This window comes from Paramisgurnus dabryanus, chromosome 23 (assembly GCF_030506205.2).
Source record: "Paramisgurnus dabryanus chromosome 23, PD_genome_1.1, whole genome shotgun sequence".
In the NCBI taxonomy this organism is placed as follows: domain Eukaryota; kingdom Metazoa; phylum Chordata; class Actinopteri; order Cypriniformes; family Cobitidae; genus Paramisgurnus; species Paramisgurnus dabryanus.
In genome coordinates this window covers 4745829-4761709 of record NC_133359.1, presented here as the reverse complement: position 1 = coordinate 4761709, position 15881 = coordinate 4745829, and the positions used below count along the sequence as shown (strand labels likewise).

Genomic DNA, 15881 nt, shown 5'->3' with positions numbered 1-15881 from the left:
AGACTCTGCCACTCCGCTCGCTTCCTATTATCACTTCACTTCTACAGCAAGGTCCTGATTGGTTAACGCGGCGCTGAAATCCACCGAAGTTTAGATTTTTCAACTTGCGTGTTTCCCGCGGCAACGCTCAATTTGCGCAGAACGCGCCATCAGCCCCACGCCTTCCGCACGTTCTGCGCCATTCGTGCCGCGTGTACCCCACCGCAGGATAATAATCCGCATGTAATCGCATCTTTGCATTGACTTAACATGTAAACATGTAACATGTAATGGCTGGTGCAAACGCAGCATTAGGAGGTCAAAATTTGGCCTTATATTTCTAGTAAATGCATTTACACTTCAAAATTCATGATGAATTGTGTAAGTGTTTATAAACAAAGCTTATTTTTTGCGATAATCCAAAAGTCTGTGAGAACTGAATGCGAGAGAACCAGTTAACTTTCAGGTTGGCCTACAAAAATACGTCATCCAAGTGGCACTCTATAATCCACTAGCGGTATCGGTGGAAAAATTTTATATTGGTGCATCTATAAAACAAAATGAATATATTGCTTTAGAGGAATTTGTTTATAAAACTTGGGTCATATGGATTACGTTCATGCTACATTTAATGTCCCTGTTGTAGCTTGAACATGATGGTTACATGATATTGAAGAAGATGTAAGTAAGGGATAATGTAGAGGCAGCCGGTAGTTATCGGGAAATAAGCCCCGACAGTGTGATCAGGACCCGACGCGAAGCGGAGGGTCTTGTATCACACTGAAGGGGCTTATTTCCCGATAACTACCGGCTGACTCTACATTATCCCGCTTATTACACGGCTACTTGTCACATAAGAAAAAAAACTGGACATGAATATGAATTTGAAACATTTTATTGGCATATTTGTTTTAAATTAACATTTTTATCCTTCCGCGAAACTTTGCACAGATGCATAAAATGTTCGTAATACCTTATTAAGATCCTCTGCTTCATACTTGTCTGTCTCCATTTTTTCTCTTTTAGCCAGTCTTTGAGAAGTTTTAATGCCCATTCTGTATTTTTTTTGTGTGTTGGCTTCGTAGCTGTCATGCTCTATTTTGTCAAGTTCAGTCTCCGTAAGCTCTCTGTGTCTTGTCGTGGTTGTCCAGTGTTTGTCACAAGATGGCGCCAAACAGACAGTAATCTTTATTGATCTTTATTTGCGCGGAGCGATCTTACTCGTAAAAGTAGTACCGGCTATGCGTTATTATTTTGGAGCGGTTATTATTCGAAAAGAACGAACCTGCAAATGTCTCAACTGACCAATCAGAATCAAGCATTCCAGAGAGCCGTGTAATAATATGCGATAATAACTTGCTAAATAATGCAGTATATGATGCAATATAATGCTTTCTGGGGGAAAAATAATCTCTGACCTAAATCTTTGAACTGTAAAGTTATTGCAAACCATTGAGATGTGCATATTGCCATATTTGTAAACCGGTCTGTGAAAACTCAGTCTTTTTTTCTGTTTTCTAGGTAAAATCATCATAATGTAAATAATATATTTAGCCTGGATTTCACTGACTTAGTCAGTTCATAGTATTGGAATAAAATGTTGGACTTTTTTCAAAATATCTGATTTTGTGTTCCCCAGAAGAAAGTTAAATGACATGAGGGCATGTAAATGGTATAATTTTGGGATGAACTGTTCCTTTGTTGATATTCAATTACAAATCATCTCTTAAATGATGTTTGTTGCCTTTGCTCCAGTTCCTTACTTTGTTTGTTGGGCTGGTTTCAGGGCAGACAGGAGGGGGTTCACATTAACCCCTGGGAGGATGCCGACTACAGCATCTACAAGGTCACGGATCGCTTTGGTTTCCTGCAGTAAGTCATGTAATGTCCTCTCCTCAGCAGGGCTCAGTATTCTGTTTTACTATAACAAGATATTGACATCTAACCCTAGTTGAGGAAGTTGCTTATGTTCAACTTAGAAAGCATAAATGTTCATGTTTGTGTTGTGCAATAACTATTAAGAACAATTTTGTCAGGATGTTACTTAATAACTAATTTAGTTAACTAAATTATTTGTTATATGTACAAATCAGACTTTTGCTTACTGTCTTTCCAGTGAAAAGGAGCTGCCAACACCAACCGCAGTGGAAGAGAAGGTGATATTACAATACTTACACCTGCCATCCCTGTCAAATCTTTTAAGAAATTGTCGAATGAAATATTTATTACATAACAAATTTACCCATGTGACCCTATCTGTAGGCTCAAGTCTTATAATATAATGATGAGATTTGGACATTCCAAGTTTGATTTCAATCTTTACTCAGTCAATATTTTAGATATCAAGGTTATTTTTCACTAAATTTTCTTTACATTATGTAGGATAATTTTGTATTTAGAAAACAGTCAACCACAAAAAAAAAAGATTTTAAGATGGGTTTACACAGAAAGGGTCACATTTTTTTTGGATTAAATACTAAAACCTCAATTTGCTTTGTCTAGTATAAACTCCAGGAGGTTGAAAGAGTGCAAAAATGGCTGAAAATGGTGAAAAAGTGGGAAAAGTACCACAACAGTGAAAAGGTATTGCAACTCTAAAATATTTGTATATATATTGTTGTAAACTAACAGATAAACCTGATTAAATGCACAAGAGTAAAACTGTACATTAACATTTACATTCAAGTATTTAGAAGATGCTTTTATCCAATGTGACTTACAAAACTTATGGAAACGGCAAAGTGATTTCATCTTAAGAGAGGCAATAATATGAGAAATAATGTACAAAGTTACTTTTAGCTTACAAAGTTTTAAAATTTCTTAGTGCCTTTTTACACCTGGTCACTTCATGTGCTTTCTCTGATCATATAGCTATCTGATTTGTTAAAACCAGTTCAATTTACATTTGGCCACATAAGTGCATCTTGGCAAAATGGATATGAATCTTCTACTCTCGCGCAAAATGCAAATACACTATTCATTACTCTGCCTTAAAAAAATTTAAGACGATGTTCATGCAACAAAAGGCAGCACTTACTGTATGTTTTACTATTTGTTGTGCAGGGGACGCGCGTCTCCTTTCTTATGCTGCGTTCAGACCAGCCGCGGTAGAGGCGTCAAGCGCGAGTGATTTCAATGTTAAGTCAATGTAAAGACGTGTTGACGCGCGTCTGTAGGTCTCACGGCACGAATGAAGCCTTTTAAATGCAGCATGGTAGACGCGATTCCGTCTCATTTGCACATCTAGTTGGCGCGAATTGAGCGTTGCCGCGGGAAACGCGCGAGTTTAAAAATTTGAACTTTGGCGAAAAAACGCGCCGCGTTAACTAATCAGGAGCTCTAGAAGTGACGTGATTACATAAAGCGGGCGGCATCACAGATGCCCCTCCCATGACGTGAATTTCCGCGAATGTCTCTGACTAGAATTTCACGTGCGGCTTTCACGCGTGAATGAAGTGAGTAAACTCAAAATGGTCAAGCGGCAAACTAGACGCGGTGAATTTGACGCCTCAGACGCGGCTGGTGTGAACCCACGGTTAGCATAACCTGGAGCACGCAGTACAGACGATGATTTAACGTACAGGTTCATGATGGGGAAAAGCATTCACAAAACTCTCAAATTTTATTTCTTTGTTTAATATCATTTGAGTCTTTTATTTGTTCTAGAAAGCATTTTTTACCCGCTGTCGTCGCTCCATAAAGCAATAAGCGTGCCATATTTTTTTTTGCCTTTTTTATTATTATTGTCAATAAATCAGTGTGACTGTCGAACATTAAGTAAGAGATAATCCATAGGCAGCCGGTTGTTATCACAGAAATAAGCCCTGAAAGATCCCGACACGAAGAAATAACAACCATCTGCCTGTACATTATGCTGTTTATTACACGGTTTTCACCTGAGGGGAACACCCGTAAATTTCGTTTTTAAAATAAGACAAGACAGTCAAATGTGACAAACACACTATTTGTTTTAATTATTTGTAAATATAATGTCATACATGTAAATAAAAGACATATTTATATAACATTTTTGTGTAATATTAAACTTGCAGCATATGGATTACCGGATTCCAGTTCATGCTAAAATCGCAGTAAAAGTCTTAAATTGGTGTATAGATGGTTTCAGTGGCAACAGCTTTAACAAACGGTGACCCAACTTAAGACTTCTGCAAAGAATTTATAACAACAGAATCTCTCTAAAGTAGATTATTTCTGATAACAAGAAAATAAATAAGTACAATATCTTAGCTAAAGCGTATCAACCATTACACTGATCTAACATTGCTGTGTAAAAGTAATGTATACAATGTTAGCTACAGATCCTTAAATTCTTGCCTGGCTGCCAAATCCACTCAGTGCTGATTCATGCTCGCCGTCTCCTCTCGTCTTTGGGTAAACTAAACATTTTCCAGAAGGTATTTGTTCCAGAGGTCAGTTTAGTCACTAGCCAGGCAGATAAACAAGCACTGACCGGAAGTTAACTTCTTGCCAGGCGCGTACTACGGTGAAACGTCCATTACTTTCATAAACAACCCATTTAAAAGCCTCTGTATATCTCGTAATCATGGAGACCCACAAATAAATTCCAGCCATTCATTCATTTCCTCTTCCTGTGTGTATTTTACAGATGATTAAGCGGGTATACAAGGGGATTCCCTTACAGCTGCGTGGTCAAGCATGGGCTCTTCTACTAGAAGTGGACAAGGTGAAACAAGCAAACTACAAGAAGTACGAGGTAGGAGTTTTGATAGGACAATCTGTTTGGGTTCCAGTAGGTCCTTTTGGATAAAAATCTCATTTTCAAAGGCTCTCTTGTTTGGGTTATGGTTGGTCCATTGTCCTTGTATGGGATGTGATTAGCCCGCTATGTTTTGTCTCCATTCTGCCCTTTTAGTTGTCAACAAACTTATTAGCATGCTTCATAAAACCTAATATCCTTTAAAATTGGCCATACACGGCCATACCGTGTTTTTTATAAGTTACTTTGGAAAAGGCATTACATCCTTTTTTGTCCTTGTGTTTTTATAGATAATGAGGGAACAAGCCAAAAAGTACTCAACAGAAATCAAGCAGATAGATCTTGATGTCAACAGGACCTTCAGGAACCATATCATGTTTATGGACCGCTTTGGGGTCAAGTAAGCCATCATACGCTCACACAGCAGCGTTGCCATGATTTTGTGTTTCGTTTGCTGAATTGTACTTGTTTTATCTGCCGTTATGTTTTCTGTTGCGCTAAGGTTTGTTGTGAGAGAGATCTGGACCGAAGTGGGCAGACTTTGCAAAGCCCTTAACCAAAACAAGAGTTGCTTCCTCTTTGCATTTTGTTAAACTTCCTGTTACTGTACGTGGCCTCACAGGAAATGACAAAACCGGTGACTCGTTACTATTATGCCCAGAATAAATATAAACTTTGATGTTATGCACAACAGCCACAGTGTCATGAAAAAGTAGCTTCCTTTTGTGCCGGACGATCTTTAAGACCCACTTGGGATCATGTATCCTCTTACGAGTGTCAAAAACAACTTGCTATCGTGCCGTTTCACAGAAGCGTAGACCATGTTCCCTTTCTAATTTTTAGAAATTTGCTGTATTCAGAAAGTGGTCTTTTGTTGCGTGAACAGTGGACCAAAGTGCACAGAGACACGTCATGTGGTTTCGCACAGGCAGCGCACCCACAACAGATGTAGATCAGACACCTACAACAGCCCACCCAATTGCCCAATGGATGGAAGATCTGAGTTATGACATTTTTATTAGCGCCGATCAACCAATAAGAGGATGTGGGGCGGAAGTGTATTTTAACACATCTGCTGTTTGTTTGCGTTGCTTGTTTGCGTTACCACAACACGCTATTCACAATGTTGCTGACTTCTGGACGATAGCCAGCTACTGGTTACTGTGCCTTGCAAAATGTTTTCAAATGCCCATACAGTTTGAATCATTAACGTACATTTCTTTTGGATGCAATTGGTTATTCATATGAGGAGTTTAGATGCAAAACCCTCTTAAGTGCATCTGACATGTTTTTTTGTAAATTACCTTTTTTTTATCAAGCTCTTCTGTTTAGGTTCAGTCTTTAAATTTAAAAGCAATAAAAGGTTATTAGTCAGTGATTAAAATGCCTTATTTTCAAAAAATATCACTATATCTGACAAATTTGACTGTCTTTTGCTGCAAAACCCTCTATGTAGGGGTGAGCGGGGCACAAACGCGGGGTTCATTGTAATGCAGCTACTTTACATATTACAGGACCGAGCAATCTGTGCTTTTGGTCTTTTTCTCTTACTGTCAGATGATGTCCTGTGAATGGGTGAAAGTTTTTATGTGTTTTGGTTACGATATCGAACAAATAAGTGTTTTGGAGGCATAAAAGTAAATTTCTTCATCTTATGTTTTTTTTTTTTCGATTTCTGAGTTGAGTATGTAAGTCACCAAATCCAACCTTATATTATTTGAATCACCGTCTTGTTACCTAACACATAACAGCATTTTGAAACATGTCAACAATTTCTAGTAACTGATAGCTGGGATTGAAATTATTTTTACACAGCGGGGTTAGTTGTCACACAGTGTTTGTCAGATAACAATAGGTCCCACAAACAAACTTTAAGTGTTCATTTGTAGCAGAGATGTGTGTGTTGATTGTGTAAAAATTATTAATCTAACTTAAATATTTTTTGAATGATAAAACCAAAAAGCGTTAGGTTGTGCCATGCTCTCCCAGCTCAGTCTCACGAAATTTTGTTATGTAGTCACATATTTTTTTTATTTTCGTGATATTACGAATTTCCAAGTTTTTTCGTGATCGTATAACGAATTCCTGTTTTTGTGTGATTATCACGTATTGGTTACTCAACTGTTTTGTCCTATTTTCTTACCATTGTTGCTTTGGTTTAGGGTTAGATTTACACAATGACATCCCTACCCAAACCCAACTCTAACCCTAACGCCAGGCGACATATAAAAAAATAAATCAGAAAAATAGTATAAACCAATGTATAAAGTGACATTCTAATGCAAGCACCAAATCTAACCCTAAACTGAAGCGAAAATGGTTTAAAAATAGGAAAAAGCAGTTGAGTAACCAATACATGATAATCACACGAATACAGGAATTTGTTATACGATCACGAAAATTCGTGATAATATCACGAAAAAAGAATAAAAAAAAATATGTGACTATATCACGAAACTTAATGAGACTGGGTAGGATCTCCCCTACATGTAAATCCACTACAAAAAAAATCTTAACTGTCCTAAAAAAAGATAAAACAAGGCTCAAACATTATGTCAATATCGTAATATATTCGGTAAACCTTTTACCGTTGAAAAGGACTTTTCTACTAAAACATTGTGGCAATTAACGGATTCTGCTAACAATGCAATATTTCTAAATGCTGTTAGGCCAGGATTAAGCGGATTTGAAAAGTATTTGATGAACGTATAATACGTGCCGAGAGCATTCAGCTAATATCATTATCTCATTTTTGACAAAGGTGGCGTTCAGCGGCTTTTGCATCTGAGATTCTCATATGTAGTCTCTTTTTTTTGTACTACGAGTCGCCTGAATGCAATTTCGTTTTATATAGGGATGCACCGATAGGATTTTTTTGGGCCGATACCGATTTAAACAGACAACTTCTGGCCGATGCCGATACCGATATTAAACACTTGTATACAATACTATACAGTTGGTCTATTAGCTAGTTTATTTCTGCATCAAATTATTTTTACTGAACATGGATTGGATCTAATTAACATTCAACTGACCAACATAATAAGAGAGGCACAAATTAAGCTAAAACAAATATAAGAAGACAGCATGACAACTAGGGATGGGAATTGATAAGAATTTAACGATTCCGATTCCATTATCGATGTTGCTTATCGATCCGATTCCTTATCGATTCTCTTATCAATTCTCATTGGGTGAGGGAATAAGCACAAATTTGCATGTTTGTATTAACTCGCTTTAATATCTGTTCAGAAGACACAGAACAGAGTATACACAAATTATGTGTAGCAACATCAGTGTTTCTCAACCAGTAAATATGTGATCGGACTAGGAATTAATGAAACAGAACTAGACTGACATAAAACATGCAACTTTTGTTCATGCATGCATTTGTTATTTTCTTTTAAAGACATGATGGTGGACAAAATACAGTAAATTAACCTACCGAAATGCAGAGACATCTACTGTGGCAAACTGTGGCAAACGGATGCAAACCCTTTACCACAAACTTAGGACACTACTTGAGTATTTTAGTTTCATTTTCCAAGCATCTGTGCTTTATCAGAGTGTTGTCTTGGGAAAAAATTACTTTACTAAAAAATGTTCACTACATTCTAAAGCATAGAATCATACTGTGTGTTTATATTGCATATTAAAATTGATTGAATACATAATTACATAAAAATTGTGTACTTTTACTTTTCTTGAGTAAAAGTACTTTTTACTTAAGTAAAAGTAAAAAACATTACTAGATTTATAATGTACTTAAATATTAAATATAAACCAAAAACTTGAAATTATGAAATGTAGTGGAGTTAAAATTATGATAATATGCTTTGGAACGTATGTTTTCAAAAAAAATACAAAAACACTGATAAAATACAAATACTTGAAAATGTACTTTTAAGTAGAAATACTTAAGTAGTGTCCGCCTCTACTGCTCGGTGAAATGTGTTTATCCTCGCCTCGGTCATTTTATTCCTCCCTGCCTCTGTAAACGGAGTAGCTAGAGGTGCACAAGAGATACTTTCTGCAGCCTCTGAGCCAGTGTGAGAGCCAGTCAGACTCAATATGATGGACAATGACAACGGAGATTATCCGTATAGTAAAAGTTTACATAATGAAATGGCGCTCACATTAACATTAACACATTACCTTCTGCATTAATAACAGATGACGTCCCGTTAGCTCCGCTGGTGTTTGACTCCCTGCTGTTATTGTGTAATAGTGTGTCAAACACGCGACAGTCCTGCAACCTCCTGCAACGCGACCGTATTGTCGTATGTTCGCGTGAAATATAAGTTATTGATTCAACTGTTTCAGTGTTTCGCGAAGCCTCGCTCTGCCCACCACTAAATATAACCAAACTTTGGATCGTTCTGCCTCGATGCAATGTTTGCTGCGTTCTAAACCAAAACAACACAGCGTGTGTGTGACGTCATGACACATTTGCAACGAGCGCGAGCGGAACCGATAAGCGGAATCGTTAAGCAGGCATGCTTACGATTCAAAGGAATCGATTCACTGGGAACCGGTTCTTAAGTAGAACCGGTTCTCGATTCCCATCCCTAATGACAACCTTCAAATGTGGTTTTTGCTATTCAGCATTTATTTTATTAACAACATTAACTAATTTTTTTTTTACATATAATGGATTTCTTTATGCAGTTAATTAACTCTTTCCCCGCCATTGACGAGATATCTCGTCAATTAAGAGAAAACGCTTCCCCGCCAATGACGAGATTTTCCGTCTTTCCGCAATACTGCTATTATCCACCAGGTGGCGCCCTTCCGCAACTTTTTAAAACCGGAAGTATTGCCCTATGGCAAGCTGCTGCATGTCCGTGTCTGTTTTAAAGATCGCTCTGAATATGATCTCTATGAAAAGTCCGTCATAAAAATTGAATTATTTTTGCTTTTTGCTCAAAATATGGTGTTTTTGCAAAAACCTACCCATATTCAAAAGCTGATTGCAAAAGAACCACTAAAGGTATGATGAAACGGTTTTTTTTGTTTGAAAGCAGAGGGTCTGTTCTTTCATTTGGTATATTGTATGTTTATATATTTAAAGAAGAACATTTTCTGGAAGGCATTAAACTTTGGTGAAAATCATGAAAAACGCTGGCGCTGGCTGGCAACTTTTTTTAAAAATGCTGGCGGTGAAAGAGTTAATAAACAATCGGTATCGGCCTTTCTCGTGCTATTGCCGATATGCCGATGGTTTCAAATTCATCAAAAATCGGCCGATAAATATAGGCGGCCGATACATCGGTGCATCACTAGTTTTATAGTTTGTTAAAATATAGTTTGTTCAATCAAATAAAGTTGAAAAAAACGTACGATTCATACATTTTAATGAACTTTATAGCATTTTTAATGACTTTAAATGATGACGTAGTGTACATATTTTAACATGTGTATTTTCGATATCTTTTTTTTTATGTTACGTAGCGTAGAAAAAGCTCAGATGCAAAAGCCACTAAACGCCACCTCCGTCGGCACGTATTATATATTTAAATACTTTCACTTCAAATCCGCTTAATCCCGTTCACAAATACTGCTTTGTTGGTAGAATCTGTTAAACGTCACAGTAAAAAGTAAAGATTTTTGCATGTACTTAGAGGGTTTAGCAGCGAAAGACAGTCAGTGAAATGACTTAAGTGACATTTGTGAAAATAAGGCATTTCAATTACTGATTAATAACCTTTGAAATGCCATTTAAAGTGAAATTAATGAACCTAAACATAAGCCTGATAAAAAATGCTTATTTACAAGAAAACATGTCAGACGCACTTACAGGGTTTTGCATCTGAGCTCTTCATATATATTTAATCGAATCATTACTTTAAAAAAATATATATTTTAATTCAGGTTTACATCTAATTTTGGTGTCTTGAACTGGTTCTCTTTTTAAGCTAACTTAACTTACTTGCATATCTATAGAAAGATCAAATGATGAATTTTTTTATAGTGTGACATTGACACTGAGACAGGAGGGTCATCTCTCTCTCTCGCTCTCTCTCTCTCTCTCTGTGGTTTCTCTTCCCTCTTTATAGTTTATCTTTGACTTGACAACCAAATGGTTTCCTGCATGTTGGCTACACCGCACTCACTTACAAAAATCTAGCTGGTTTTCAAAGAATAATATTTTATATAGCTTCACCTTTTATTTTGCTCCATTAATTAGATTTTTTAAGACGACTTATGTGCAGAGTCGCGTTATTAATACAGATGTTCATTTGTCTTTACAGACAGCAGGCCCTGTTTCACGTTCTGGCAGCTTATTCAGTCTACAACACGGTGAGCAAGTGATGATATTTTAATGTTTGTTTGTTGTGCGAATGTTACATAACTCAGGACAGCATGTGCTGGATGAATCCGGACTTAAGAGGAAAAGTCAAAAGGTGTCCCACCCTGTTAACCCTGTCTACACACACACACACACACACACACACACACACACACACACACACACACACACACACACACACACACACACACACTAGGGCAGTGCAATTAATTGTTTTGATTCAAACACTTACAAAAACAAGATAAAAATGTAAATTGCATGCTGACAGAAAGATGTTTTTGAAGGGACTTTCGAGGCACACACATGTAGCCTATTGCAAAACTTACTTCATAAAAAGGTGAAGTAATTGCATGTTTTCAGTGTCACTGAGTAATCGTGTTACATAGTCATGATTATGATTTTGCCAATAATTGAGCAGCCCTACACTGCAAAATTGGACTTTTTTATTAAGTATTTTTGATCTGTTTTTAGTACAGATTAATAGCAACGATGCACTTTCTTCACTCCAAAAAAATTATTTTCAAGAAAAAAAAATCTTTGTCTTTTTGTCTTTTTGTTAGAAAAAATATCTAAAAATTGTTACATTTAAGATGCTTTTTCTTGATGAACAAAACGACCCAAGATAATTAGTCTAGTTTTTGACCAAAAATATCAAATTTAAGTGATTTTGTGCTTAAAACAAGCAAAACAATCTGCCAATGGGGTAAGCAAAAAATCTTGAAAATTTTTCTTAAACACTAAATTCAAGAAAAATTCTTACCCCATTGGCAGATATTTTTTTCTTGTTTTATGCACAAAATCACTTAAATTTGATTTTTTTTGGTCTAAAAACTAGACTTATTTTCTCAGGTCATTTTGCTCATCAAGAAAGTGCATCTTGATTTTAAAAAATTAAAAGTTATTTTACAAGCAAAAAAATCTGCCAATGGGGAAACAAAAAACTCTTGAAAATTTTTCTTAAACATTAAATTCAAGAAAAATTCGCTTACCCCATTGGTAGATTTTTTTGCTTGTTGTATGCACAAAATCACTTACATTTGATATTTTTGGTCTAAAAACTAGACTTATTTTCTTGGGTCGTTTTGTTCATCAAGAAAAAGCATCTTAATTTAAGAATTTGTAGATATTTTTACTGAGAACAACACAAAAATATTAAGAATTCTTTTTCTTAAATCATTTTTTGCAGTGCAATTTAAGTGAAATTGAAATCTGCCAATGGGGTGAGAAAATAAAAAAATCTTTAACTTTTTAATCAAGAATTAGGCAGATTTTTTTGTGATTGTTTTAAGCACAAATTCACTTAAATTGTATAGTTCTGATCTAAAAACTAAACTTTTTAGATTAGGTCATTTTGCTTATAAATAAAACACATCTTGATTTAACAATTTTTAGATATTTGTACTAAAACAAATCAAAATACTAAGTAAGAAAGTCATTTTTGCAGTGTACAGGGTCAAAAAAAAAAAAAAAAAAAAATGACTGGTATTGCTATCTTTGTGGGGACTTTTGGGATTACAAGAAGCACACGCACACACGACCTCTGCTCTTAATAGAAACCTCCTACCGACTTCTATTCTTCTAGGTATGCTAAATATATTATTACTGTAGACTGTATGCTAAAATAAAACTTCAGTTATTTGTAAAAGGGTCTAAGGAGATGGCTTCATGCCAGTTCATCTACTATCCACATACTATCTGCAACTATATAGCTATAGGATATAGGATTCATTGGTGTCAAATAGCAGTATGTTTTACCCATATGGGTGATTCTCACGAAATCCAGATTTAGAAGCTGTCCAGCATCAGAATTTTTTTGCACATATGATTAGGGTCTGAACTTACTATAACCATTATTTTTAGAGGATTTAAAAAAATTGTAAATTATCATTATCAAAAATGATCATTACCGCAACATGATATTACATTAAATATATGCATTTACAAACTCATGTTTCGGTAATGAGAACTAAAAAGTTGTCTGGGTATGACAACAAAATTTAAACTTTTATCTAGAGAGAAAAAATAAGAACTGCTTACCTGGTAGCCATCTTGAGTGTCACAGTCAATTATGTCACTTCCAACAATTTCTTTTGAAATGTTAGTTCCTTGAGGGCTTAAACAATGATTGAAAATTGTTGCGGAGGATGAGAAAATTGGTCTTGGACACATTTATATTCCTTATTATTTTCTCTACATTTTTCAATAATCACCAAATACCACATGTTTCTTTACTGTAAATGTTTATAGTGTAACATGCACTGAAGCTTTTTATTTTTTTAGATTTTTTAATTATAAATATTTCCATGTCAAAGAACCCAAATCCAGTCATAGACACGTTGCGGTAATGAAAATTTTTCTTTTAAATGTGGAAAAAACAACAAAATTGGTTTGTATGAAGATGAAGAGATGTTTGTAACTGTATGCTTATTATTTTGATACTCTTACTTTGCATTTACTTTTTTATCAAAAAAAATTGTAAAAAAATGTTTAGTTTTTAAATGTATTTACATAAACATCAGAAAGTGCTGAAAGCTAATTTTACTTACAAACATGAGCTGACGCATGTATCTTTAACAAGACCCAAATCTGCCCCCCATGTGACCCAGTCTGTGAAAAATAACCTTGATATATTTAATATTGACTCAAAGATTGATGCCCCTCATTTCATTAGATTAAGACTGAATTTCAAAAACAGGGTCACATTTTATACTTTAATTTGTATTGTCTTGTGAGTCTAGGGTTTGACAAATGTGACACTATGTTGTGTATTAGGGACATTTTATAAATGTGACCCTGGACCACAAAACCAGTCATATGTCACGGGTATATTTGTAGCAATAGCCAACAAATACATTGTATGGGTCAATTATTGGGTTTTTATGCCAAAAGTCATTAGGATATAAAGTAAAGATCATGTTCAATAAAGATATTATGTCAATAAATATATCAAAAATGTATTTATCTTTACTAATGTGTTGCTAAGGACTTGATTTGTATGGCATTTTGTTTTTGCACACGAGTTGTACCTCGACCAAATATTGTCCTATCCTAACAAACTACATGAGTGTAAAGCTTATTTATTCAGCTTTCAGATGAATTAATCTGAAAAATGTACCCTTATGACTGGTTTTGTGGTCCAAGGTAACAAATCATTAATTTAGATTTTTTTAAAGAACATTTTATGACGATTTTGTTCCCAAAACTGGTTTTAAATGCTATCTTGTGTCATGAGGACTTGAGGATAGTTTAAATTAGGCTTTAGATACACACTGATCTAGAAACAGGTTTCTGCCCATCGGCTGTAAGTGACCAGGGTCTTAAGATGATCACAGGCTGTAAATTAGATCATGGTTTGGTGGTTAGTTGCTTTATTAGATGCTTTCCCAGAGATCTATTTGACATTAAAGGATATGGAGGATCAAAGTAAAGACAAATAAATGTTTTTATGGAGATGTTAGACAGGATCTTTAACACAATTCTGCTCAAACATAAGCGCACACAAGCACGATTGTTTGTTCAAGTCGCACCGAGATGGAAAACAATGTCATTTTCATTTCCCTTTCTGTTGTGCCCAGAAGAAAGTGGACGTGAAGATTTGAGTTTTACTGTAGTTGTGTTACAGTACGAAAGTCATTTTTATAGAAAAGTTTCCTGGGTGGTACATCAATGACTACTAGACAATCTCGTCTGCACTGTCTGGGTTTATTTTGTGGTTATGACCGGCTACATGGCGCTATTCTGCTATAAAATTTCTCACGTATACTAAATGTATAAATAAATGGCATGCATCAGAATCGGTGAGTAATACGTTTTGACCTTGTGGTTTTGTGTAGGAAGTGAGCTACTGCCAGGGGATGAGCCAGATCGCTGCCATTCTGCTAATGTATATGAACGAGGAAGACGCTTTCTGGGCCTTATCTCAGCTGTTAACCAATCGGAAACATGCCATGCATGGTGAGTGTCATAACGTGACGTGTTATTTCTGACGACATTGTAAAATTTAAAGGGTACCCACGGTTCCTTGAACGTTTGTGAATCTGGGGAAAATAATTCAAGGCCCTGGGAAGTTTTTAAAAATATACATAAATCGATACAGGTCATTGAAAGTGCTTGAATCTATTTTATGCAAGAAGTTTTCTGAAAAAAAATCCATATTATTCTCTGTGTAGTGTAGGATAATATCATAAAAATTCTAGACTTTTTAAGCACACGTGCTAAACTGTTCACTTTAAATGCTTATATCTTCTGTATGTGAATGTTGATTTATACCAAAATGCTTTTTTGCATAGTTGTGTTTGACACATGAAAACGTCTCGGGTTACGTCTGTAGCTTTTGTTCCCTGAGAAGGGAACGAGACGCTGCGTCTCCCTTGCCATACTTCCTGCATCCCTGTTACGCTGTTTTTAGCAATATTTCAGATAGCGATATACTTCCTGGCTCCTGCGTCACCCTGTCTTTGTCGTTAAGCCTCACCATTGGTTGAATTTGATATACACATTCAGACGCACTTACCCCTGGAGGCGTCCCCAAGGTGTCACCACAGTGACGCAGCGCAAGTTCCCTCGAAAGGGAACTGTAACAATGTATCTCTAAAGATAACACAATGTAACCTTGCTCTCACTTAAAATGTGTCCCCACATTTAGTCCTTGAATTTGAGGGTATTGGACCTGGAAAGTCTTTGAAAGGTCCTTGCATTTGAAGTTGACTAAGGTGTGGGAATCCTGAACATCTTTTGGTTTCTCATAGGGTTCTTCATCCCAGGGTTTCCCAAACTTCATCGTTTTCAGAGTCATCATGACCAAATACTTTCCAAACTCCTACCAAAACTTAAGAAACACATGGTGAGATTGCG

General features: G+C 35.9%; 1 protein-coding gene across 1 annotated transcript in view; it reads left to right on the top strand.

Annotated features, from left to right (window-relative positions):
• LOC135781631 (USP6 N-terminal-like protein) overlaps positions 1-15881 on the top strand; it is a 32272-nt gene that overhangs the window by 13396 nt on the left and 2995 nt on the right. The window contains exons 3-10 of the mRNA XM_065292239.2: positions 1766-1851; positions 2096-2135; positions 2482-2562; positions 4607-4714; positions 5008-5117; positions 10969-11017; positions 14861-14981; positions 15776-15870. Of these exons, the coding sequence (XP_065148311.1) occupies positions 1766-1851; positions 2096-2135; positions 2482-2562; positions 4607-4714; positions 5008-5117; positions 10969-11017; positions 14861-14981; positions 15776-15870 (690 nt within the window). The remainder of the gene's footprint in view (positions 1-1765; positions 1852-2095; positions 2136-2481; positions 2563-4606; positions 4715-5007; positions 5118-10968; positions 11018-14860; positions 14982-15775; positions 15871-15881) is intronic.